Source organism: Leptodactylus fuscus, chromosome 1 (assembly GCF_031893055.1).
Source record: "Leptodactylus fuscus isolate aLepFus1 chromosome 1, aLepFus1.hap2, whole genome shotgun sequence".
Classification (NCBI taxonomy): domain Eukaryota; kingdom Metazoa; phylum Chordata; class Amphibia; order Anura; family Leptodactylidae; genus Leptodactylus; species Leptodactylus fuscus.
In genome coordinates this window covers 299,895,795-299,923,371 of record NC_134265.1, presented here as the reverse complement: position 1 = coordinate 299,923,371, position 27,577 = coordinate 299,895,795, and the positions used below count along the sequence as shown (strand labels likewise).

The window sequence follows — 27,577 nt, the reverse complement described above, 5'->3', positions numbered from 1 at the left end:
TGCAGACAGGTGTATCTAATCCTCTGGCGTGAGGTACTGTGTGCAGATGCACGTATCTAATCCTCCCCCGTGTGGTACTGTGTGCTGAGACGCGTATCTAATTATCTGGCTTGTGGTACTGTGTGCAGAGGCTTGTATCTAATCCTCCAAAGTGTGGTACTGTGTTCAGACGCACGTATCTAATCCTCCCCTGTGTGGTATTGTGTGAAGAGGCGCGTATCTAATCCTACGGCATGTGGAACTGTGTGTAGACACACTTATCTAATCCTACAGCATGTGGTACTGTATGCAGACGCGTGTATCTAATCCTATGGCGTGTACAACTGTGTGAAGATGTGCGTATCTAATCGTCTGACATGTGGAACTGTAAGCAGACGCGCGTATCTAATCCTACGGCATGTGGTACTGTGTGCAGACGTGCTTATCTAATCCTCTGGTGTGTGGAACTGTGTGCAGATGCGTGTATCTAATCCTCCCCTGTGTGGTATTGTGTGATGAGGCGTGTATCTAATCCTACGGCGAGTGGAACTGTGTGTAGACGCGCGTATCTAATCCTACGGCATGTGGTACTGTGTGCAGATGCGCGTATCTAATCCTCTTGTGTGTAGTACTGTGTATTGAGACGCGTATCTAATTCTCTGGCTTGTGGTACTGTGTGCAGAGGCTTGTATCTAATCCTCCAAAGTGTGGTACTGTATGCAGACACACGTATCTAATCTTTCCCTGTGTGGTATTGTGTAAAGAGTCGCATATCTAATCCTACGGCGTGTGGAACTGTGTGTAGACGCGCGTATCTAATCCTTTGGCGTGTGGTACTATGTGCAGATGCGCGTATCTAATTCTTTCCTGTGTGGTACTGTGTGCTGATGCGCGTATCTAATTCTCTGGCTTGTGGTACTGTGTGCAGAGGCATGTATCTAATCCTCCAAAGTGTGGTACTGTATGCAGACACACGTATCTAATCCTTCCCTGTGTGGTACTGTGTGAAGAGGTGCGCATCTAATCCTACGGCATGTGGAACTGTGTGTAGATGCGCATATCTAATCCTACAGCATGTGGTACTGTGTGCAGACGTGTGTATCTAATCCTCCAAAGTGTGGTACTGTATGCAGACACATGTATTTAATCCTCCCCTGTGTGGTATTGTGTGAAGAGGCATATATCTAATCCTACGGCATGTGGTACTGTGTGCAGACGCGCGTATGTAATCCTCTGGCGTGTGGTACTGTGTGCAGATGCGCGTATCTAATACTCTGGCATGTGGTTCTGTGTGCAGATGCGCGTATCTAATCCTCCCCTGTGTGGTACTGTGTGCAGATGCACATATCTAATCCTCTGGCATGTGGTACTGTGTGCAGATGCGTGTATCTAATCCTCCCCTGTGTGGTACTGTGTGCTGAGACGTGTATGTAATTCTCTGGCTTGTGGTACTGTATGCAGAGGCATGTATCTAATCCTCCAAAGTGTGGTACTGTGTGCAGACACACGTATCTAATCCTCCCCTGTGTGGTATTGTGTGAAGAGGTGCATATCTAATCCTACGGCATGTGGAGCTGTGTGTAGACGCGCGTATCTAATCCTCCCTGTGTGGTACTGTGTGCTGAGACGTGTATGTAATTCTCTGGCTTGTGGTACTGTGTGCAGAGGCGTGTATCTAATCCTACTGCATGTGGTACTGTGTGCAGATGTGCATATCTTATGCTCTGGTGTATGGAACTGTGTGCAGATGCGTGTATCCAATCCCCCAGCGTGTGGTACTTTGTGCAGACGCGTGTATCTAATCCTTCGGCATGTGGAACTGTGTACAGAAGCGCATATTTAATCCTCTGGTTTGTGGGACTGTGTGCAGACGCGTGTATCTAATCCTCTGGCGTGTGATACTGTGTGCTGATCTGTGTATCTAATCCTCTGATGCATGTATCTCAGTTTGGATATCAGTGTTGGGTTGTGTATGTGGAGTGACCATGTGTATTGCAGTTGGAATATGAGTGAAAGACTTGCAGGTTTGTATTGGCTAAGGGGGGGGGGGGGGCATTGTGTTTGGAATGCTGTATCTCAGTAACGGTACGTCCGAGCGAGTTGGAGTCTCATCTTAAACCTTCCCGGATACCTGAAGTATCTCTGTGCCAAATTTGGTGAAGATTGGTCCAGCCGTTTGGTTCGCATTAGAGCACAGACAGACAGACATTCATTTTTATAATATAGGGAGATAACATTTGTGTCTATTTGAGGCTTCTAGATGGACACTAAAATATATTTTGGAGAAGTATGTTTTTTCTGGAGTTCCTATTAGCAACCCCAATAAAAACAGTCAGTTAAGCAGAAACTAGCCGAAATGGCTGATAGCAGGAAACAAAAGATTGTTGCACCAGGTCTACTAAACTAAGAGCCTTACCCAACAGATGAGCTTGCACTGCTTCTGTTACTTGGAGAGGTATGTTCAGTCTTCAGTTTCTTCTGCTGTTGAGTAAATGAACAATTGTCTGAATTTCTTCTGCCATTTGCAATATTCAGAGAATCTGTCCAGTCTTCATGTTCTCCACTTCTTCTCTTATTGGACACAATGTGCATGTTGTTGCAATTGTCTGCTGGAGACTTACATTTACCTTCCTCTTCTTTATACGAGACAGTTTTTGGACTGAAATCACTCAGCACCAATGTAGTGAATCCAAAAGCAGTCATTCTATTAACCTTAACTTCAGACAATGGCTTTCCAAAATTATTACATGGATATTTAATCAGGTCCGAGTCGTAAGCGTCACGTTCCGTGGCTGAATTTGCTGGAGCTTGAAAAGAGAAAAACATAAAAATATAAATATACACATGCATAGCACAATGAATACTCCATGTCCTGCCCCAAAGTATAAGTAACACTAGTGGTGACATTTTCTGTTTTCTGGTGAGAACCTACTGTTCAGGGGGTTTATTTTGGCTTTTGTTATGGGTGCGGGACAAGTTTGTATCTGTATTGGAAAAAACCAAAAAACACCCATACATATTCACCATTATTTTGATTATCAGAACTGACTTAATTCCAATGACCTATTCCCTGTAGCAACTGCAGGAGGAATTTAGTGGCAGCCATTCACATGATACAGAATACAAGGTTGGCTCATGTCTACCTGAATGGCAGACATTGAGCCCCGATTCCAAAAGAGATTTTTTTGGTGCTGACAAGACTCCGTTTAATGTCTACAAGTTACAGAAGATTCAGCCAGCACTCTCCCTTACAGGTTTCTGCAACTACAATATACTACAATACGAGAGCCCTACAAACACGTTTCCCATTTTTTTCTTCCAATGGACAAGTTTAACAGAGCTACCAAGGCTTCTTCTCCCCTTTCCACTTTTCAATTTTATTTTCCTAAAAATGTTTTATAGTTTGAAAAACTCTTTAAACGAGTCAACATTGAGCCATTTTTAATTCCGTATATACAGCAGACGCGCGCCCCAGAAATGTGGGGATGCTTGTGAATAGTGCTGTAGTCCAGGTTTTACAGGGCCCCTTTTTCAGGTGACCCAAATTACAAACCTCTGTGGCTACACTGGTCACAAACTTACCATAGACCCCTGAAGGCCCCAACAGCTGCACCTTGTATGATCACACATGTCTTGGGTGATCATGCAAGTTGTCTTTTAAAAAACTTTGTTGGGTTAACCATTGGACCCTGTTTGTTTACACCTATATCCCTATTTCTCTTTTCTACCACCTAAGTTTTTGAAAATTTATAAAGATATAAATACAGCAAATGAAAACTATAACCTTTTTCTTGCTGTTCAGCAGAAAGTACAAACATAAATTCTGTATGTGTTAACGTTATATTGCAATTACCTTCTGGTCTAGCAGTAAGACATGCATCACAATTCTTGTCTGATGGTTTATTAATAAGAGTGCAGGCTTCACAGGCCCATTCTTCTTCTTCACTTTTGGCCACGTGATCTTGTGAGTCTTGTTTGTACGCCCAACCCAGAATACTATTTCTTTTTGGCAATTGACTTTTAAGAAAAATCAATAGACAAAGTTTAATATTACGATCGACTTTTAGGGTGCTTTCACACTGAGTATACGCTCAGCTCATTCTGAATGTAAAAAACGTTTAGAATGAGCACGTACAAAGCAGATCCCATTCATTTATATGGGAGCCGACATACGCGCATATCACATTGAAAGCAATAGGTAAAAAAGCCTCTCATTGAATTCAATGGGGAGCGCGTGTATGCTGGCACCCATAGAAATGAATGGGATCTGCTTTGTACGCGCTCATTTTGAACGTGTATACGTTCAGAATTAGCTGAGCGTATACTCAGTGTGAAAGCACCCTTACTGTGTTAACTTACCAAATTATAAATTGCAGCCATTGCAGCAGTATTAAGTACACTTGGTAAAATAAATGTACAATTTCCAACTGAACTGAACATTAAAGCTAAGGAGGAGAGTTCTCTACCTTAAATCAACTTGTTGAGGTTTATCTTTTTGGCAATTTGAGCAAAAGTAGGTCATTCTGTCGTCTTCTCCCAGACGACACACCGTGATTTTTGTACCACACTGGCCACAACCAGGTTTTTTGTACACTTTGTAGTGTTTATAGAGAGCTGAGCCATTCTTTCGACACTGCAAAAACAAGACAATTGTTTCACCTACACCTGCATGCAGTCTGGGAATAATCGAGTTACATGCAACTTGGTGACACTTTGTGAAGAGTAGCACTGCAAAAAAATATACATGTCGCCCTGCCTAAATAATGGAAATTAATCGGACCCTGCTAATTACCTTATAAAAGAGAAGCGTGAAGTCCCGTGTCATTTTAACCAGATGGCTCACTTGCATATCTGTTAACAGACCAGCCTATAATGTAACAAGACCCACACAAAAAAAAAAAATTAATAAACTGAATTGAAATAATTGTAACATACTAAACAATTATTACAGAAACCTTAAATTTACATTGGCCACATCCAATTAATTTTCCAGTCAAGAAGGTCGTTACATGTCCAAAAAATTTAAAGGGACTTTGTCACATTAAAAATGTAGTCCTATGTACAGGCAGCTTGCCATCTTGAGCAGGAGTGGCTGGGAAGATTAAGATATAGTTTTGTTGGAAAATATTGAGGATAACTTATCACTTGTTATTGTTAACCTCTATTAACGCCTTCCCGACATCCGCTAATAGAACGACGGATTTCGGGTGTTTAAATATGGCAGCCGTTTGGGAGTTGCGTTTGCAATAAAAAGGCTGTTTTTGCAATGCATTAGTAAATGCAAAAAAAAAAAAAAAACACTTACACATTAGGTATCCTTGTGTACGAAAACGGCCGGACTACAAATCTGCAAAAATATATAAAAAATATTTTTTCCATACGGTAAACGCCGTAGAGGGGAGGAAATATCAAAACTGCTGAACCAGTTTTTTCACTGTTTTGCCTCTGATAAAAAGTTTAATAAAAAGTGATCAAAGCAAAAGCAATTCCCCAAAATGGTATAACTTAAAAGTACATCTGCCCCTGCGGAAAAAAAAAAAAAAAAAAAAAAAAAAAAAAAGACTACATATGCATCCTGTACATGAAAGTATAAAAACGACTTTTAGAAAATTTTATTTTTGCGCAGTTTTGGATTTTTGTTAAGGGGTTAAAATGTAAATAAACCCATATAAAATTTGGTATCCCCGGAATCATACCGAAACATAGTGTAATCCGATGGCAGGTCAGGTAATGGAGGGGGTGTACATCTCACCCAGATTACTCAGGTGGGCGAGATGAGAAAACTCCAGAAGGAATGTTTGTTCACAGCAGACAACTTTCTTCTGCTGAGCATTTTGGTAAATGCTCAGTACTGGGCTGGATTTTTAGGAATGGCAGGTAGGTTGGTAGTGGGACCTGTCATTCTACCCCCTCCAGTCTACACTATGGGGAAGTCAGCTCCAGCAGCAACGCTTTGGGCAGAGCTTGGCTGGAGAGCAAACAGAGGGTCACATTTTTGGAGCTGTGTCTTGAATGATTCTACTGGCTTTTGGATTTCTGTTATTCTAGGTGAGATAACCTATTCTATGTTTAGTTAGAGCCTAGTCAGGCAGGTATTTATTTTTGTATTGTTTCCTTTTGTTGCTGCACTATATTTTTGAGTGGAAATAAATCTCTACCTTTGTTTTGGATTAAAGAAACTGGACTTGTGTGTCTATGCCACCCCCCAGACCCTGACAATAGAATACAAGTGACATGTCATTTTGGCTGCAGAGTGAACGCCGTAAAAACGAAGCCCATAAGAAAGTCGAACAAATCCACCACATTCTAATTTTTTTCCCAGCTTCCCAGTACATTGTACAGAATAATTAATGGGTGCATAATGAAGAAACAAATTGTCATGCAAACATTAGTAGAGATGAGCGAATAGTATTCGATCAAATAGTAGTATTCAATTGAATATCTCCCTTTGCATAGTTATTGGTGTACTCGGTCGTATACCACACGGTAAATATTCGATTCCCCTCCCACCTTCCCTGGCGCTTTTTTTTTTTTTTTTTTTACACCACAAATTATGCAGGGGAGGTATTCGATCGAATATACTCACTCATCTCTAATTAAGAACTCATATGGCTCTTACAGCATAAAAATAAAAACAGGTATGGGGTTTGGACGGTGTGAGAGAAGGTGTCAAAAATGAAAATTTCCTACGGCAAGAAGGGGTTCATTCTATGCTTAAAAATCCAGCAGGTGGTCCAACTCCATGAATGACAACCTTCCCCGTCCATAAATTTAGTAACTGACTGCTACGGAGGACCACCCAGAATACTAAACCCAAAGTGAGCAAAGTTTTCAAAGTTATACTGAATCATTTCTCACAGAACATGTACAGATGTAGCAGAGTTAACACAAACTTCTGCAATGGGTTAAATGGCTGCAGCGTATTAGGTTATCACAGAAGACAATGAAAACAAAAACCATGAAAAGGCACAAAAATGTTTTTCCAGTAGCTTTTCATTGGTTTGTGTAGTCTTTAACGATAAGATATCATGATGCAACCGTTTAATTGCTGAAGTTTGGGTTAACTCTGCTACATCTCCATTAATCTACTCTGTATTCTGCTGCATTTTCAGTTTAAACCCCAGGACAGAAGCCTGACATGACAGAATGAATGTGAGAGATGAATACACGGTACCTGGACTGCTGGGTGGAGGCCGCTGTCAAAAAGAGCTTCATTTTTAATAATGTTACCAACTCCAGGCAACACTGCCTGATCAAGGAGCACATCACAGAGCATACGATGGCCCTGCTTCTTAACCTCAGCCTCTGCTCTAGAGAAACTGAACTTGGGGGAGCAGACATCCAAATCCTGATAACATCGGACTTTTTCTTGACAATCTGATGCATTCCTTGAGTAAAATTAACAACAGCAACAAAAAAAAAAAAAAGAAAAAAGAAAAAGTTAAATAATATCAAATCACTTTAGTCAAGTTTGTGATCAGTTATTTTGCTTGTGTGTTAGATATTTGTATATAGGATCATAAACCTTATAAAACCGTAAGACCTTCGTGATGATCATAAATAATATCATATTAATATGAATCTTAAAGGGATTCTACCATTAAAACACATTTTTTTTTCTCATCGACACGTAGGAATAGCCTTAAGAAAGGTTAAGAAAGGCTATTCTTCTCCTACCTTTAGATGTCTTCTCCACACCACCATTCCGTAGGAATCCCGGTTTTCATCGGTATGCAAATTAGTTCTCTCGCAGCACTGGGGGGCGGGCCCCAGCGCTCAAATAGCACAGGGGTGTCCCCAATGCTGCGAGAGAAATCTCCAGAGACGCCTCCATCTTCTTCAGGAGCGTCCTCTTCACATGTCGTCTTCCGGCGCAGGCGGTGAAACTTGTAGGCCTCGGGCAGAGCCTACTGCGCATGCTCTTAGGCCACAAGAAAATGGCCGCTTTCTTACCGTGTAAGCGTTTTTTTTTTTCCTTTCCATTTTTCTATGCAAATTAAAATATCCTGCAGTACTCACTTTAGCCACTAAATCAAATAATGTGATTATACTTCTTGTTCTGTAGGCAGTATCTTTTAGCAGTAGCCATTTCAGTTATCAGCACACTGATGATCACAGTTATCATATACGAGTACAGTTATGGTCATGTTCATGTCCAATGCAGTAAATTCCACATATTTGGAGCAGCATGGGAGAAGTCCTGAACTCAGAAGTTTCCCCCTCCCTGTTTCCCATTCCAGCGTTCCTACTGTATTATGCATGTACAGCAGTAGAAGTGAGTGGGTGGGCTGCAAACAATAAAGCAGGAGGTACCCTCTCTTCTGATGTTGCAGAGCCAGAAATGTATTTACAAACAGCCCCCCCTCCCCAACAGAAGCAAAATAGAAAATGCAAGTATATTACTAAGTTGGATGGGGGTGAATGGGGAAACACATATTAAAATACAAAGGGGCAATACGGTGGCTCAGTGGTTAAAACTGCAGCCTTACAGCGCTGGAGTCCTGGGTTCAAATCCTGCCAAGGATAACATCTGCAAGGAGTTTGTATGTTCTCCCTGTATTTGCAAGGATTTCTTCCCATATTCCAAAAACATACTGATAGGGAAAAATGTAGATTGTGATCCTTGTATGGGGCTCACAATCTACATGAAAAAAAAATAAAAAAATTTATAATAATAAATATTAGAGATGAGCGAGTACTATTCCAAACTCCCGTTTCGATTAGCACGCACCCTTAGGAATGAGTGGACATAGCTGGCATGCAGGGGGTTAAGCGGCAAAGTCTGCCAGCCGCTTCCATTCATTCTTATGGGTACGTGCTATTTGAAATGGCCGCTTCGAATAGTACTCGCTCATCTCTAATATAAAATTACATATATATATATATATATATATATATATATATATATATATATATATATTTATATTTATTTATCCTGGACAACCCATTGAATGTCATCCTGGCTGCTGGGTTCATGATACATTAAAACAGAGATCATCTGGTTACCCTTTACACCAGAATGTTGTGCATATTCAAAAAGAACTCCGGGTCTCCACTGTACGTTACGCGGACACCAGGATGGCATCACGCCGCTGGGATGCCCTCTCCTCAAATCCCAGAGCATCGCCCCACTCCTGCCACTACAGAAAGCCCCACTAAAGGAAACTGGCAGCGGCAAAGAAAAAAAGTGGCGCCTCTAGCGCCACCTTTTGGAAGGCAGCAATGCTATAAAACATTACCAGAACTTCTAAACAAGTCTTGCAACACCACTAAGGTGTACGCCTAACCATACTGTCTAGTTGTGGCCGAAGGACCTGTGTAAAGGGTTTGGCACTGACTTGCTGCCTTCTCACAGGTGGAGCTGGAGGTACCACTTTATACTTTAAGGCTAAGGCCCCACGTTGCGGAAACGCAGCTTTTTTGTTGCAGATTTTGTTGCACTGTTTTCGTTGAACTTTTGTTGCCCATTTCAGGTTTTAGCTCAAAAAAACCACAACAAAATCTGCAAAAAAAAAAAAAAAGGCTGTGTTTCCGCAACGTGGGGCTGTAGCCTAAAGAGAGACAATTTGAATACCTTTATTCTCCAGAGGAAGAATTGTATGGCCTATAAAAGGCTACTTATAACTTCAATAGCACGTTTCCTAAGGAGAAACAGTACCCGAATAGAATTGCATAATGCTTCTTTTTCTGTGGGGCAGTGTTGAACAAGGAAAAATTACAGATATTTCAAAAGCTATAATTATAGTAAATCTGTTTATATACAGCAGGTATTATTACATAAAGACACAACATTGAATTTATTTGTGATGCCAAAACATTTATAAATATCACAACCATGGAGTGGCAATGAAACATTCAGCTCTATTAACTCTGTATCTATCAGAGCTCTGAGATATTGATTATACCGTATAAAAAGCAGGAAGGCCTGTGGGCTTACTATATGTAACCAGGACTGTCAAATTTCAGAAAATTAAAAAAAAAAAAAAAAAAAAAGAGAAAAATATTAATAACCTTTGTTCATGTCCTCTTACCCACAGAGCCATTAGAAATAGTTGGCAGGGCCAAAGCTTTACCTGACAACAACTGTGGAGTCAAAAAAGCAAATCAAGTCCTTGGTGAGCTGCACTTCCAGAACGGCTGGAGTTCCACTTTTATCCTTTCTCTCTGCTGGATTAATGCGCATTGATCCATTCATTCCAAAATGGACTCTACAATGTAACAACAGGACATTGTTTAAGTGTGATTATAGCTGCAAGCAACATGCGGAAAGAGTACCAGCAGTGGATAAAACAGCGGCCAGCTCATCAGCCGGTCATTTGCTTGGCGCCAGGCATATAGGTTAAGTTACCTAACACTTTACGTGTGCCCGCTCTAGATAACAATAGAGATGAACATTTCCACACAAGTTGAATTTATAGGTCATTGCGGTCCTGATTCTGGAAGTTCGAGTCCTGTAAACAGCAGAGGTGAAGTTAAAAGGCACTTTAAAAAGCCATTGAATCCATTGCACCTATCCTTGTATACTTGTAGGGTATTGATGTTTGTGTTTGCTGAACCATTGAATTATTTACTATTAAATTATCTAGTTTGGTTGATCTTTAAATATTTATCCAAGGTCACTGAGCAGACGCTCCGAAGCTCCGCTACATGTTGTTCTCAAGGCTTTGTTTGCTTTACAAAATAAAGAGGGAACTGAAGCCTGATCTGCCGCAAGAAGCAATATATTACACCGAGTGGAGGTGAACGGCGGGCTGGATAATGTATTTGTCACTAGCAGCTATTGCTTGAAACTTATGCACTTACCAAGCAACTCAACAGGTCATCACTCACATAGAAAAACATGCTGGAATTTCTCCCATTATCACATGTAACGTTCTAACATAATATATCTGCTCTTATAAAGTAAGAGAGAGCCACTGCAAAAGAGAGAAGTGTCCACTAAACATGCAAGCTCATGAACCTTCTTTCTGTCTGGCATTAAAGAGGTATTCCCTTCCTAGAGATTTATGGCATGTCCTTAAAACATGCCATTAATGTGTAAAAGATGCTGGTCCCTATTTGGGTAAGTTCACAAGGAGGCCGGACACAAAGTTGGACATGCAGGACTTTGTTTCCGGCTTAAAATAAACAGTTTCCTCGCGGACAGGCCGTGGGCGGACATAGGCGGTCAAATTGACAAAGCCATTCAAGTGAATGGGTTTTAAAGCTGACCGCCAGGTTTCCGTCCCCTGTAAAGTTTCGCCGGGGTTGTGGACGGAAACCCGGAGGAATGCCACACTGGACACAAGGCATAAATGTGAACGCCCGCTTACCTGTAATCTATTTCTTCCCTACATTAGTTAAGCACATTGGAGCTAGGTATTTGAGCACCCCAACACTGGTGGTTTCACAATAACCCTCATAACAGAAGCCATACCATCAGCCTGTTATCATATGTGATAACTAAACTCCCTCATCACTACAACTGCCACCACCAGATTGCCATTGGGGGAGGAGGTATAGCATTTCTGCAAAGCAAGCTGACCATTTATTCTCTATGTGGGGTGTTCGGACTACCCATTTGCAAATGATGGCGGTTCAAAATGACATATTTCCAAGATAGATAAGCCATGGTTAGAGGTACCACCTCCCTCAAATAAACACAATACTGAACTACACTGTAAGGTATTTGGTGGATCACATGAAAATTTTGGTTTTAAGAGGGAATTTTAAATCAAAGAAAGAGCGACGGATTTATGAGTATATACTTATGACCCTGCTTCAAACACTGGAGAAGGGGCTAACTCTGTCACATCGTTTTATGGCATCTTACAGAAATCACTGACCTGAGACCCTGAGAACTGATAAGAACCTGGAATTGTTTACATTGTTTCTACCAATTACTACCTCCCCTTCCTCCTGGAATTCTATCCCTATGTGTCCCTCTGTACATAAATATGCATCCTTCAGAAATGTTTTTTAAATTTACTTGAGAAAGGAGCCGAGAGTTCCGAAACGTTGTAATCTGTCATCATTATTAGTTAGCCATTAAAAAGGTATTTACATTTTGTAAGGTATTTGGTCACCTTTAGGTTTGGGAGGTTAACATTTAAAGGGAACATACAATAAAATTCTGCCATATTAAACTAAGAAAAGTGCTGCAGGTTACATTACAGTGATTCCAATCATGTTACTAGTAAAACACTAATCTGTACAGTTTTTAGAGAACTTAAAAAAATTAAATAATTCTTTAAAGCATGTATATCAGATAACTTCTTTCATGTGCGAGTCTCACTTGCTATTCCCAAGTCACAGAATCTGTGCTGTAAACCCACCGTTCTCATTGACATCCTCTCCCATTGAAGACGTCAGGACAGGTGAAACTGAAGCCATGTTTGCAAGACTGGGAATAGAGAACTGGTGAAGAGGACGTCTGCTAGATTTCAGGAGCAGCTATAGTCACTATCTTCCATGTCAGCAACAGTAATACGAGCAGTCATACAGCAGGACACTGGGAACACGATTAGAATCTCTGTAATGCAACTCACAGCACTGTGTCCATAGTTTAATATGGCAAAAGCGGATGTTAATTCATATAAATGTAAAGCCAATGATAATGAGAAGATGTTATAAATTGATAAACAATCTTACCTTAACACTTTCAGTCCAAAGTAAAGAAAAAGTTCTTTCCCTAAAGTTTCCACCCCAGTATAGTTACAGGAAACCAAAGACTGAAGAACATTACTTGCACTCGGTACTGCATTGCTGGCAGGTTTCTGTGCCTAAAATCCCATCAAAGAAACAAAGAGAAAAGAATATTTTTAAAATCCAAATTGAATCATTGTTTCAGTGGTGATACTGAAGTGCTTAACCCCTATTCAAAATGTATACCAATACAACGCCAATGGTTATTTACTGCTAGTGAAAGTGTTCAAACTTATTTCATATATATATACTATACAGTATGCAATAAGAACTATTACATAGAAGTAGGGGAGGATAAACTGGTGCGTAATGCAGGCGACTGAATTATAAAGGGGTTTTCTGACCCCAAACTGATGGCCTGTCCACATGATAAATTGTCAGTAAGTCATCTGTCAGTTTCACACACCGATAATCTGTTCTGGCAACCTCCGGAAGCTGCTAGTGAACAAACAGCACATGTAGTACCGCTACTTTTCAAGTAATAGGAGCTGTGCTTCAGTTCACCAGAACCCCACCATGCAGTGCATGTCCACTAGCGGCTGCCAGAACAGATGATCTGTGCGGGGTCAGAGACTCACACCCAACAAAAATCACTTACTGACACATATTTTCAGACAGGTCTATCACAATTCCTAATGTAAACCCTTCCATACTGCAATCAGAAACCCTAAAATGAACCCTCCTCTGTTCCCGCTCCCACATTACCACACACAATATGATGCCGTTTCAGGCTTACCTTATATGTCCAGGCACCATCTGCATGTTAAAGGACACGACTGGTGACAGCTCATACAGTATTATGCTTGTGTAATTACAGTAACTTCTATTACAAAATTGTCTGACTATTGTATAAGCAATGCTACCTCCGATGCCGTTCCTACTACCTCTTGTGTTACCCCTCTACCTCATAGATTGTAAGCTCCTGCGAGCAGGGCCCTCAGTCGCAGTGTGTGAAGTGACTATTACTCTGTAATGTATCTTTTTGTCTGTACTTGAACCCTATAAATTGTACAGTGCTGCGGAATATGTTGGCGCTATATAAATGAAATGTATTAGTAGTAGAGATGAGTGAACAGTAAAATGTTCGATATTCGTTTCGAGTAGCCCCGCAATATTCGACTACTCAAATCGAATATCGAATCCTATTATACTCTATGGGGGAAAAATGCTCGTTTCAGGGGTAGGCAACATTCGATCAAATAGAACTTACCAAGTCCACGAGTGAGGGTCGGGCTGGATTCTCCGAGAAGTCTTCTCCGTGCAGCGTCCCCGTGGCGTCTTCCGCCTCTGAATTCACTCTGCCAGGCACCGGGCAGAGCCGAATGCGCATGTCCACACTACAAGAAAATGGCTGCTTACAGTCAAAGCGGCCATTTTCTTGTAGCGCGGGCATGCGCAGTCGGCTCTGCCCAGGCTCGATGCCTGGCAGAGTGAATTCAGAGCCAGAAGACGCCGCAGGGACGCTGCAAGGAGAAGACTTCTAAAGGTAGTAGAAGAACCATTGTTGATTGGCCGACTGTATAGCAATCGGCCAATCAACGCTGGTTCTGCATCAAATTTTTCCATTCGAATAGCGAGTAGTATTTGATCTAGTACTCTCGATATTACGGTATTTTGAATACCGTAGTATTCGATTGAATACCTACTCGATCGAATACTACTCGCTCATCTCTAATTAGTAGTAGTATTATTATTTATCCTGTGAATTTGGGTCCAAAAAAACTCCCTAAGGATTAAATGCTTTCTGATTTACATTTGCTCCACTCATCAATATGGCTTTCTTCAGAAAGGACCAATCCTTACATTATAATGCAGTGACTACCTTATGGACATGTAATGCTTTTAGCTGTGTCTGTTTAGATTGAACATAGCGTATTTTTGGCTTACAGAAGGTAAGGTAAGTTTATATTTTCTGTCATATTCTTTTGCACTGTTTCTAGGGAAGAATGTCTCCCTACATACAGTGTATGAAGGAGCTTGTATGGTTTATAGGGAAACCACTGCAGCTGGATGTAAAAATGGTGCCTCAGTGGTATGGCGGCAACCTCAATAAGAATCTGCATTTTGGCATGAAAAAGTTGCAAACAAACACCATTTACAATTAATACAGCTGTATGTTGAGTTTTTTGGCCAGCCTCACCACTTTCCTAAAAGTGGGCGGGGTGTGGGTGGGACCAAAACCCTTGTACCAAATTCAATAACATTTACACTTGTTTTGTAAATGTTGACAGATCTGTATACCAGTTATGAGCTGGCATACATTTCAGTAGAGGTGAATAGCCCGATGAAATCTAGTGAATCCTCCACAGTCTTGAGGAATTCTCCCCATTCTCTTCTGGTGCAACACAATTTAAAAATGTATATCAGTAAGACTGATAAGGTCAGCGTCGCGTTTATGACTAAATGACCAATAATCTCAGGTAACTGTTGTCGTCCTAATTAATTAGGCTGAGTGCCAGGCGGTAAAGAAGTCACATCACTCTATGTGTTGGTATTCATTCTTCTCTCAGCTAAAGAATGTGTGCTGACGCACTTTTTATTAAAAACACAGGGGTTAAATAGTATCAGAGAAAGGAAGTGATAAAACAACAATGCAAGTTTTCATATTCATTCCTGATTGGTATGGGACATCTCAATCAAACAGAAAAAGTTTAAGCAGCTCCATATATAGCCAGCTACTCCCGGTCCTGCATGGTAACCTTGGGGAGCTGTCTTCTGGCAGCAAGCCAAGCATTGTTTTTCTTGCACCCATCCTGGATACAGGCGCCATCTTCTCATATAACATTATACCAGTTTTAAGCATAAGCAACTATATCTAGCATTCAGCTTTTAAAGATAACAATGTTTTTCATACATTACATGATTATAAACTTTACAAGACCAACTGACACCAAGCTATCCACAGTCCAACCCTAAGTCAAGCCAACCACCGTCTTGGCACTGGTGGCCATGCTAGCTCAAATCGGCAACTGCAAAAACATAATCTCGCTGCTGCTTAGCAATGGTTTATTATTGAGTCTATAAGGAACCCTAGTAAATAAAAAAATAACAGGAAACTTTTTTTGTTTTCATCTTTACCCCCAGTTAGTCCCCCTTTAAGTCAATAATCTAGCATTGGTACAATAAAAGAATAAAAAGCACTTGCACCTATGCAAATAATTCAGAACACTCCAGCGTCACACAACTTTTGTAACCCATTTGTAGAATACGTTACATTTAAAAGGATTTTGGTACCAAACAGAAAACACATAAATAGACGTGCGCAGCCTCCCACTAAGATACAGGAGCCTGTGAATCTTCACAGCTCATTAAATGCACTTGCTTATTTATGCCATTTCACAAGACCCTTTAAGTCTTTTAGGAATTGGAAAAAAAGCATGTGCGTAGATCTGCAAAGGTCATTGATGTAAACATATGGGTATGGCTCAGCTGGCGTGATTTAGGGAAGAACAAGGCAGCAGCCATGACGATTTATCCACCCAAATAGGTCACCTTGTTAATATTCCAAATACTAGGAGCAGATTTATAAGATACCGTGCAGTAGAAATGCATATTTTTTGCATAGGATAACAAGGTCTCTAAGCTCTCCCTATGGTCATGACATCGGTGTATTAAAGGAACCCTAATAAGCACCATAGTCAAAATTTATAACCACCCCTGGCCTTGTTCTGGTATTATACCTTCTGCTTTATCTTGTCATTTGTCAAAGAAATGTCTGCCGCTCCGCTATATTGATAACCCCTATACTGTCCCTTTTGAGAGCAATTTCACAGTGAAATTACCCTTTTCCGCTAGCACCATTACATCGAAGACAGAACTGCTGGAATATTTGTTTTAATAATTTAATGTAATGAAATCTCTTACAAATCACTTCTTGCAGTCATAAGAGTGCAAAATGTTCCCTAAATATCCAGGAGGGATACAATAGCATTGATGTATAACTCCAAAGGCTCAAAGTCTTTGTGGCTTTGTGCAATTTAAAAGTCTAAATAGCAGGCAGACCCCGAAGAGACGGCAGAAAGCCTTGGACCTCAGATAAGAAAAGGATATTATGTAAAAGAAGCTGCAGGTCTTACTAATGGACTGTAGCACTCATCTGCGGTCTTTCATTCCTAGCCAGGTAATTACAAAGCCACTATTGGCATATGCTCTGGTATACACCATGGTCAATTACTTCGTTTCAGGGCTGAGCACAAACCTGTAATTAAAGATGAAGTCGACATCACTTTAAATACTATTTAAAAAGTAAAATGACTGTGGAGCATATTCCGGTGGCGGAAGAAGGCTATCAAAGAGAACAGCGCAGGAAAATCTAGGCTATTAACTATTAAAGGGGACGCTGAACTGCAGACAAAATAGAAGAATAGAAGTCATTAAATGGCCTCACGTCGTGCCCGACAGGAGGATCGTATATAGCATAATATATATGCGCCTTCCCGCTGCTGGCCTTCTTTACAAAGCTCATAGTGGTCCTGTTGATGTAGATGGGATAGGGTTTACTGATCCTAAGGTTACAGGGCATACACACTGCTGCTGCAAAAATTGTGTCCAAAAAATGAACGGCACTTATAGCAGCAATAGTAATGATTCAATAATTTAAAAGGATTTTTTTTAATCATTTTAGGCAGTCTGCCAGCAGCAAAATGGTTATAAACCCAATGACAGTACCTTGCTGTGGGGCTTCTGCAGTTTCCAAATATGCCTCTGTTCTTCAGTTTTGGAGCCCCATTTTCATGCAAATGGCTATTTTATTCATACGAAAATGAAGGAGAGAAAAAGCAAAAATCACTTTGAAAAGGAGTTCAGAGCCTAGACTAAAGACCCAGGAGCTAAGACATGCCCATAAGGCACTTCCCCCACACTCATTTGCATATACATAAATATGAAAATCACATGAAAATTGGGCTCCAAAACTGAATATCAGAGATATTTGGAACTATAGAATCACCTTTACAAGGTACTGGGATTAGGTTTAGAATGAATTTACTGCTGACCGTCTCATTTTAAAGGGATCCTATCAGTAAAGCACAATTTTTTCTGGTTGACTTGTAGGAATAGCCTTAAGAAAGGCTATTCTTCTCCTACCTTTAGATGTCTGCTCCACACTGTCGTTCCGTAGAAATCCGGGTTTTCGTCGGTATGCAACTGAGTTCTCAAACAGCACTGGGGGCGTCCCCAATGCTGCGAGAGAACTCTGCAGTGCTGCCTCCATCTTCTTCAGGAACGGCCTCTTTACGTGTCTTCTTCCGGCGCACGCGGTCCAACTTGTAGGCCTCGGGACAAGCCGACTGCACATGCCCATAGGGCACAAGAAAATGGCTGCTTACTTACTGTGTAAGCGGCCATTTTTCTTGTGGCTGTGGGCATGCACAGTCAGCTCTGCCCGAGGCCTACAAGTTGGACCGCGTGCACCGGAAGAAGACGCGTAAAGAGGTACTCACTAAAGATGAGCGAGTACTGTTCGGATCAGCCGATCCGAACAGCATGCTCGCATAGAAATGAATGGACGTAGCCGGCATGCGGGGGGTTAAGCAGCCGGCCGCCGTCAAAGCGGAAGTACCAGGTGCATCCATTCATTTCTATGGAGCGTGCTGTTCAGATCGGCTGATCCGAACAGTACTCGCTCATCTCTAGTACTCACCTCTCCTAGGCCCTCTATTTCTAACATGGCTGTGGAATCAGTAAACGAAACCACAGACTCTGGCTACTCTTTTTTCCACAGCCAGACTGACTCCTTCATAAATGGACACTTGTAACAATTTTATATTTCCATGTACAGAGATGTACAGGGTGTCTGTTTTTGCAGAGGTACTTTTTAGCTATACTGTTTTGGGTAATGTCTATTGCTTTGATCACTTTTTACTCAAATTTGTTATAGGCAAAACAGCGAAAAAATGGCGGTTTGGCACTATAGATTCTTCATCATGTGGGAAAAAAAAATGTTCTATAGGTTGTAGACCGGGCGTTTTCGGACACAGGTATACCTAATGTGTATGTATCACAGCAATTTCAGTTTTGAACTTTTAATTATATATATATATATATATATATATATATATATATATATATATATATTATACACACACATACACTTTATTAGACCCCTTAGGGATCTTGAACCTCAGGGTACAATGCTAATGCATTGCAAAATACCATCATTTGTATGACAGGATGCTTTATGATCAAAAACATCAGCAAAGATAAAATATGTCTTAGGCTAGGTTCACACCCGCACCTACTCTCCCCTAAGGATTCCGTTCCCTATTCTGCTTTAAAAATACGGAGAAAAAAGTCCAGCGACTTCAGGTAAAAAGGACAGTCGTATGACAGACACACTACGGACTCCATTAAAGTTCCTCGAGCTCCGTTTGAGTCTGTCATAGAACAGATTTAATATTTCCTGAATAGCGGAGACACCAAATGAGGTGAAAACATTGCAACAACAGAGCACAGTTATGAACACCGGCATACCACTAATACATGTTATACTCCCTTCACACTAGTCTTCAGGACTGTGTCGTTCAGGTTTGCACGGGGACCTGTCTGCTTAAAAAGCAGTTACCTGTGGACCCCATAAACTAGTATTGGAGGACTTTTCTCTCTGCCAATTTTAAGCACCGGATGCTTTTAGTTTTTTGTTTCCGTTTTTTTTCTGCAAATGCACAGAAAGCAGAAACTGAAAAAAAAAAAAAAATTTGGACAGTATAAAAAAAACGGGCACGGACACTAATGATGCTAGTATGTCTGATTTTTATTTTTAACTTGAACCATTAAATGGATCAGTTAAAAAAAAAAAAAAAACGGACACATTAACATCAGTAAGGGTTTGTTCACACTTACAGTCGGTATCCGCTGTGTGTCTGTCTTCAGCCCAGGCGAAACTGGACAGGGGAAGGAAACCCAGTGGTCAGTTTTAAAACCCATTCACTTGAATGGGTTTGTAAAGGTGACCGCCGGTGTCTGCCTGCGGCCTGAAACACGTTGGTTTTTTTTGTTTGTTTTTTTACAAACCTGTTGTGCAGTACGTTCACATCTGCAGCGGAGTCTCCGTTAAAAAAAGTCAGTGGAGGAAAAAGTCTTGCACGGAGGACTTTTTCTTTCGCTGGTTTCAGTTTAAAAATGACAGGCACCCATAGACCCCGTTATAGTCTATGGGGTCCACCAGTTTCTGTGTAACCAATTTTAATGGTCCACCTCTGTGTTGTTCAGCTCCCCCAACCCACCTGAGCAATGGAGAAGAAATCCAAGTGTGACCATAAGACAGGGGATGTCAAATACAGACTACGACACAGGTAGCGAACTACACCAGGTCATATCAATGCATTAATCTGACCTTAAAAGCAACAGCTTCATAACATAGTAACACACATTAAAAAAAAAATATATATATATATATATATATATATATTAATAATAAATAATAATAAATAATAAAGTGTCAGAAATTTTGGAAACTATTGAAATGGTATATATATATATATATATATATATATATATATATGTTATATACAGACACATACAATACATACAACTAGCTAGTTGGGATGTGACAGTGCATGTCCCGTTATTACCGTGCTGCACACTGCACTCCCAGCACACGCTGCCCCTGTGGGACTCTGGCCCGGATCTTCTCCCCATTCAGGGTACAGCCCGGACCCTCCACCATGGCTGGCTACGACACTTCTCACCTCTACAACCAGCATTCAAATTGTGGCGGCAGATTGACAACCAAACTCCGCCCCAAATTCTTCTCATTGGCGCAGAGTAAGGAAGTGGAACGTGTACACAAACCTGCTATTGGTTTACTTCAACAAAGGTCGTACATGATTGGACAGAACAACTCTCCATCAATTTGATGCTTCGGGGAAAGTCTACAGAAGGAGAGAGCGCATGTGCACTAATACAATGTTATGTAAGGAATTGTCCTTCTCCTTGGCGGCCAGCAGAGGGCGCAGGTTAGTTTCACTTTAGGTTACATTATCATTACTGTAATGTCTTGTTTCACTTTTTTTGTTTACTTTGTTTTACTTTTATCTTCCATCTTTCTCTTTTAGTTTTATAGAGGTCTTATGGATTTGTTGATGTTGTTTCATCCATTCTTCTGGTCCATCTAAAAGTACTAAATCAACAATAAAAAAGACAATAAACAAAAATGATCTAAATAACATGTAAATAAAAAAGATCTATCAAATAAGAGGGCTCAACAGATGCAGAGGAACCCAATAATAACTCTAATGGGTACGTGAGGTATCCATTATTATTTCCCCTGAGATCACCAGACTGAAAAGCCTTTTTCATTCCACAGGGATTTCCATCGGCGAACCCGCTTGAAAAATGCAAAGCTAAAAGTCCTGCAAGTAGGACTTGTCTCTCCACATTTTTGGTAATCGCTTTATACGGCTTAGTTTTCTGTTCTTCAGGTCCCCAAGTGGACCCAAATAACAGGAACCCATGCTCAGGTGTGACCCTAGTGTCAGTCAGGCTCTGCGCAAGCCGAACTCCAACGCAGATGTGAACACACAGGACAACGTTAACACATTGGTGGGCCAATATAAAGGTTTCACCTGACACGCACAAAATATAATGACCCTCTTAGTGGCCCCTGCAAAGTATAACACTCCTTAGTGGTCCTCCCACAATATAATACCTACTTTAGTGGCCCCATATAATATAATGGCCCATCACATATTAACTGATTCTGCTACGATAACTCACGGCAGAATCAGTGTTGATAAAAGACTCCCATTGAGTTCTAGACAAAAGACGGAACCCATTGAACTCAATGGGAGTCTTTTTATTAGCGCTGATTCTGCCGCGAGTTATCGTGGCAGAATCAGCGCCACTTTACTTCATGTGAATGCCCCCTTACGCTAAGTTCACATTAATGTCGGCTTTCCGTAGACAGTGCTGGATTTACCTAACTTACCTACCTTATCAGTAATGATGTATTTTATTATCTCTCACGTAATTTACAAACTTAAAAATGGCAGGTGAAAGGGCCTCATAAGTGGAATAGCCTAGGGCCTCTTTTCATCTAAATCCAGCACTGTATGTAGACCACTAAAATAGGTTACAGAGCCTGATCAGCCCCATTGACTTTAATCGGGTCCATCGGGCCCCACATGTCAGGTCCTACAATGCAAGTGGCTGTTTTCGCTGTGGCTTTCTTCTGTGATTCATGTGTAGCTGGCCCCAGTTGACAGTCTTTACAATGCAGAAGCTGAAAACTGTAGGAAAATACTCTGCAATCATTATCTGCTGCATGTTCCCAAGTCACTTGGTACTGCAGGTTTCTTTCTATAGTGTGTGGATGGAATTTCTTTAAATGATACTGTGCAGCGGGTTAGCAATGGCGATTTCACATTGACCCGACCCACTGCAAGTACTCCACACGTGTTCCCATCCTTAACGTTGTTTTACACATATCATTTTTGGGAAAAAAAATCTGCCAGTTTTTTAGTGTTTTTCCCAGAGGGGACTTTAAACTTGGGATAACATATCAGTATTATCCTATTAATATTATAAATGTGAAAGTTTGTGAGTTTGGATGTTTGTGGGTTTGTGTGTTTGGATGTTTGTTACTCAATCACACCCGAACGGCTGAACGGATTTCTTACAAATTTCACATACACCTACATATTGGCCAGGAAGGGGTAATAGGCTACTTTAAATGTGTCTCACTCACCCCAAAACGCCACCACGACCCTCAAAATTTCTCTGTTATGTCAGTCCAGGTAGCTGCAACGGGGCTAAGGAATAGCAGTAGGAAATCTCGCCCTGCACTACTCCCACTAGCTAACCCGGTCCCTGCCTCACGGGTGTGGGTCGGCTGTTCTCAGGCTAAGCCTGACCCCGACAGCTCCTCTCTCACTGATACCGTAGGCCTAGAGGGAAGTGGGAGAAGGAATGCCCTATAAGATCTCTAGGGACTGGAGACTAAAAGGGGGTCACCCCTAACGAACAAGTGAAGCTGCTACCGACAGGGACTGACAAGGGTGTGCGCTGACTAACAACACAAGCAGCACACAGGAAAAATGTGGGAAAGGATTCCCCCAAACCAATATGGGAAGGAACCTTACACTAGGAAACAAACACAGGGAAACTGAGTAGAAATCAAAGGATAAGGCAATTCACTCACACAGTCAATAACTCACAGAGGTAGGATTGGTGAACACAGAAGGGAAAACACACACACCAACTTGTTCACCCAAACCTCCCAAAAACCAACCACGGAACTTCCTCTATCCCAGATAACCACCTACTCCTCCTGCTAAGGCCTAGCTCTGTAAAAGCGACACTCAGCACAGAACCATGGGAGGCATGGGTTTAAATACAGAGTAGAGACCACTCCTCCCAGGTGCAAATGGGAGGACAGACTAATCAACCAGGAAATAAAGCTGCCTACCAGCAGTGCGCGCGTGCAAGTCAGAAGGTGTGCACCAATACCCACGACAGGACAACCCCGCAGCGCCAGGATGCCACCCCAGACACCGCGCAGCCAAAAACTCCCCAGGTAAGAAAAATAGAAAGCAATGAACCAAAATACTCCTAACATTCTCTCCTTCTCCGCTGTCGACCCGGGCATGACGTCAGCGCTGGTAATCACACCTAACTCCTATAGGCGCATGGTGGTGTGTGGGCGGGATTGGGAGCCAGCACAGCGGCCCCATAGGTTTGCAGCGAATTGTGGGCGTGGCCACCGCTCGGATACACTTTGCCGAACATGGCGGCTGGCCCCATGGTTCTGTACGCCGCTGATATGCCGGCTGGCCACACATTGCCTCAGGCCGGCGTACCATACAGCAGCGGAACCCGGCCGAACGCGGCCAGCTGCACGTAACCCCCGTACTCTGCGGCTGCCAACACAGACGCCTCGGGAAACACCACACATGACCACTGATGTCGCAGCTCCCCGGTATCTACATGGTAAGTGCTGTGGGGACACTTATCAGCAGGTTGCTTAGGGGAGGGGGGGTTACAACAGCTGGTGTGTAATGGGCATGGGGGGTGGTTTGGCGGAGGTGTTGGGGGTTAGGGAGGGGGCCTGGTGGTCGGAAATGGGACCACAGGGCCGAAGCTGAGTAGAAGGGGGGCCCGGATTGCACATGTGGAAGGGAGGGGGGTTAAGGTCACTGGGGTCACGGGTGGCTGGTTCTGGGGGGAAGGGGGAGATGTAGGAGGTCACTGTAATCTCTAAATGGGGGCTGGGGGAGCGGGTGGTGGGTAAGGGCAGGGCCGGGTAGCGGGAAAGGGGAGGCCTAGGTGCAGCAGCAAGGCCGTGGCCTCTTGACCCACCATCCTGTAGGAGGGGCCCGCGGCGGCCGGGGAGCCACGTGCCGTGCTGCAGGTGGTTCATCCAAGGGTCAGGGGGTCTGCGGACAAAGTCGCGGGTACAGCTAGTTACATTATATAAATACGTATATTACAATTTTGGCCCTGTTTTCTTAGCTGTGTTGCATCCTGTGTGAAATCTGTTTTTATCATGGACTCCTTAAAGAGGACTTTTCACCATCTGGGGCACATGCAGTGTAATAGAACGCTAGAAAGCTTTCCCGTTCTGGTGAAGAGCTATTGGTGCTGGTTTTGTAGCTCTTCACCATCAGAAGGGCGTTTCTGACGGTCTGTCAGGAACACCGTTCTTCACAGTAGCGTCTATTGCGCTGTACTATGAGAGGAGGCCTTCCTTAACACCCTCCTCTCACAGTACAGCCAGAAATGGCTGCATGATACTGAGTGGGAGCCAGTAAAGGGAGCAAAATACATTGTGGAGGCGCTTGAAGGGGTTGAGGGGTCATTGTAATGTGTGGGTGCCAGAAAAGGGGGTGAGGGAGTATTATACTGTTTGTGGGGGAAAGGGGGGGGTCAAAAGTTTCTTTTGGGGCAAATCTTTCCTAGTTATGCTCCCATCCACATATTGTTGAAATAAAACAATAAAACCTACAGAGCCAAGTATATTGCACAGAAGGTTTTGACTGTGCAGCAGGTAAGTTTCTTACTGTGGGTTTAGTGTGGTTTGTAATCTCTGCAATACAAAAGTTGAAACCTAATCCAGGTGCCCAGATAAAACCCACGGTGAAAACCATCCAACATTGCCTGCTTTTTGCCTATGATAGCCGCATCAGACTTGCTATGTGCAGCCTGAGCCTTAGATCAGAAGACACCTTTAACAGCTGCATGATTTGCATGGAGGAATTAATGACCAAGACATATAAACTGATAAATAGAAAAACACGTCCAAGCTCTTATATCCTTAGTGCTGTACTACATAGCATGTAATGAAATCCTTGATGAATCTGAGAAAGCCACAATATTGGGGAAAGCTATTTCCCATCCTACGACGCCGGTACGAGCGGTGGCTATACTGTAATTACTTTCGAATATTTTAGCAATTATGTTAAGCATCAGAAATGATTTGGCATAGACTATGAGAATTTACTGCTGCCAATGCAGACTACATAATCTGTATGATGGGTGCCACATGTTACAATAATCTTTGAACTCGGCATATAAACATTTGGGTAATTAGAAACCTCTAACAGGTATAATGTAAATGATTTGGCAGATAAAAGTGCTACTTTAGCTCTGCGCTCACTCCCTTATGAGGCAATGGAGGATACAATCTAATATTATTTATATGAAGCGGTTGCATCTCCTAATGCTAGAAGCAATTATAAGCTCTCAATGGGTTTTTAATACCATTTGATTGGTGTTGTTATACAATATCATGCTTATGGCTTTCATTTTGCATGGCCCATAACTTTGTAAAATAGATTGGAACAATATTCGAGGCACATTAACAAATAAAATCAGGTCATTGTACTTTTGTTTTTAATTTATTTTGGTCTCTTATAAAACTTTTCATTGCTATAGCAAAGCAGATATAACACTCAGACCTAAAATCCTATTTTGCTTTATACAGCTTTTCTCACTATTTATCGATGGTATTTTTGGATGAAAGGGTCATTATGGCAAGTATGAGTATACAGACTATTGGTATTAAATCTTAGGGGCCATTCACACTACCGACGTTGTCCGCCCCGGGGTTTCACATCCTAAACCCCAGGGAAACTGGACAGGGGACAGCTTGTCAGCGGTCAGCTTTAAAACACATACATCTGAAATGCGAAAAAAACGGGGAGGCTACTGGAGATGAGCGAACACTGTTCGGATCAGCCGATCCGAACAGCACGCTCCCATAGAAATGAATGGCAGCACCTGTGACGCTGACTTTGCCGGCCGGCGTCACAGGTGCTTCCATTCATTTCTATGGGAGCGTGCTGTTCGGATCGGCTGAGCCGAACAGTGTTCGCTCATCTCTAGAGGCTACATATAGACACCGGTGGTTACCTTTAAGAACCCATTCAAAAGTATGGGCTTTAAAGCTGACCTCTGGCAAGCCGTTCCCTGTCCAGTTTCAATAGGGTTTAGGAAACCCTGGGGCGGACAGCGGCGGTAGTGTGAACGCCCCCTTAAAGGCATATTACAGGCTCCTAGTTTTCCTAATTTTCATACTGATGACCTATCCTTGGGATAGTCTGTCACTATCTGTCCAGGGTGGTACAACACCCAATCCCAATTCTAAACAGCAATTCCAGCTGCCTCCAGGCACCAGAAGCTATACCCGGAATGGTGTTGGAAAAAGAAGGCACGGTCCGCTATATAGAAGTGGTTGAGGTGTGCTTGATCTCTGCTCCTACTCATTCCAGTTGGGGTAGAGCTATAGTACTGAGGCACAGTTGTTATATAGCAGACAGTGCCTTTTGCCTTCCTATCATATGTTCTGTCCCACAGTATTACAAATAAACTATGGCATACTCAGTGCCGGATTAGATGAAAAGAGGCCCTAGGCTATTCCACTTATGAGGCCCTTTCACCTCCCATTTTTAAGTTTGTAAATTACATGAGAGATAATAAAATACATCATTACAGTGATATATATCAATATGTTAAATGAAACATGTTATCGGTACTAACCTTTATAAAAAATGTACTCTCAGAGTACACAAGCCATTCTAGGGTATATTTTTCTCCACTGGCTTTTGTTGAATAAAAAATTGCTTTTGTACAAAATCTGGACTGATTCTTATATTCTCGCTTAGAATTTAAAAATGGTCCACAGTGATGCTGAACTTGAGAAAAAAAATGGAAAAAAAATGGAAAAAATTGGATTTGAAATGTAACTTCCTGACCACCTATAATGGTGCCCACCGGAACATTAGAAATATCATTGAGAAATACTGGCCGATCCTATTAAATGACGCCCATTTGCGGAAGTCATTGCCCACAAGACCAGGCTTTACGTTTAGAAGGGCAAGGACACTAAAAAGCCTAGTTGCGCCAAGTAGGCTCAGACACCCAAGAAATAAAGTAGCAGTTGTCCCCGGGGCGCCACTCATCCCCAATGGAAGTTTCCGTTGCAATTAAAAACGTTGCAAATGCTGTATGACTATTGCCCATGGGGTAAATAGCGTCACGAGTAAGATCACAAATGAGTCTTTCCAACTAATCTCACCTGTTCTTCATCTTATATAGTGTACTTGCTCGAATGCCCGTGTGGGCTTCAGTATATTGGGCGTACTACCTTGCCTCTTAGAGTTCGGTTAAATAAACACCGCTCCAATGTGATAAATGGTTATCTTAAGCACAGTGTCTCCAGACACGCGGCTAGGCACCATAACAGTCAATTCACGGGTTTTAAGGTCACGCCTATAGACCTTGTTCCTACTCACTGTCATGAGAGGTTTGAGACTTTGAAAAAAAGAGAAATCTTCTGGATATACAAATTTGATTGCTTGTCTCCAAAAGGCTTGAATGAGGCCTCGGAGGACATCACTTGTTAAAGGCTTCCCTAAGGTATATCCCCCTCCAACAAAATTTTCTAATATGAAATTTTCTAATATGAAATTTTAATATG

At 42.0% G+C, this 27,577-nt stretch overlaps 1 protein-coding gene across 1 annotated transcript in view; it reads right to left on the bottom strand.

The window, feature by feature from the left end:
• NEIL3 (nei like DNA glycosylase 3) overlaps window positions 1-20,352 on the bottom strand; it is a 29,780-nt gene extending 9,428 nt beyond the window's left edge. The window contains exons 1-9 of the mRNA XM_075265840.1: window positions 20,235-20,352; window positions 15,844-15,847; window positions 12,610-12,740; window positions 10,053-10,187; window positions 7,154-7,367; window positions 4,772-4,846; window positions 4,446-4,612; window positions 3,833-3,996; window positions 2,396-2,786 (exon numbers count right to left, since the gene is read on the bottom strand). Of these exons, the coding sequence (XP_075121941.1) occupies window positions 2,396-2,786; window positions 3,833-3,996; window positions 4,446-4,612; window positions 4,772-4,846; window positions 7,154-7,367; window positions 10,053-10,187; window positions 12,610-12,740; window positions 15,844-15,847; window positions 20,235-20,329 (1,376 nt within the window). The 5' untranslated portion in view covers window positions 20,330-20,352. The remainder of the gene's footprint in view (window positions 1-2,395; window positions 2,787-3,832; window positions 3,997-4,445; window positions 4,613-4,771; window positions 4,847-7,153; window positions 7,368-10,052; window positions 10,188-12,609; window positions 12,741-15,843; window positions 15,848-20,234) is intronic.
• Between the last annotated feature and the right edge of the window lie 7,225 nt (window positions 20,353-27,577).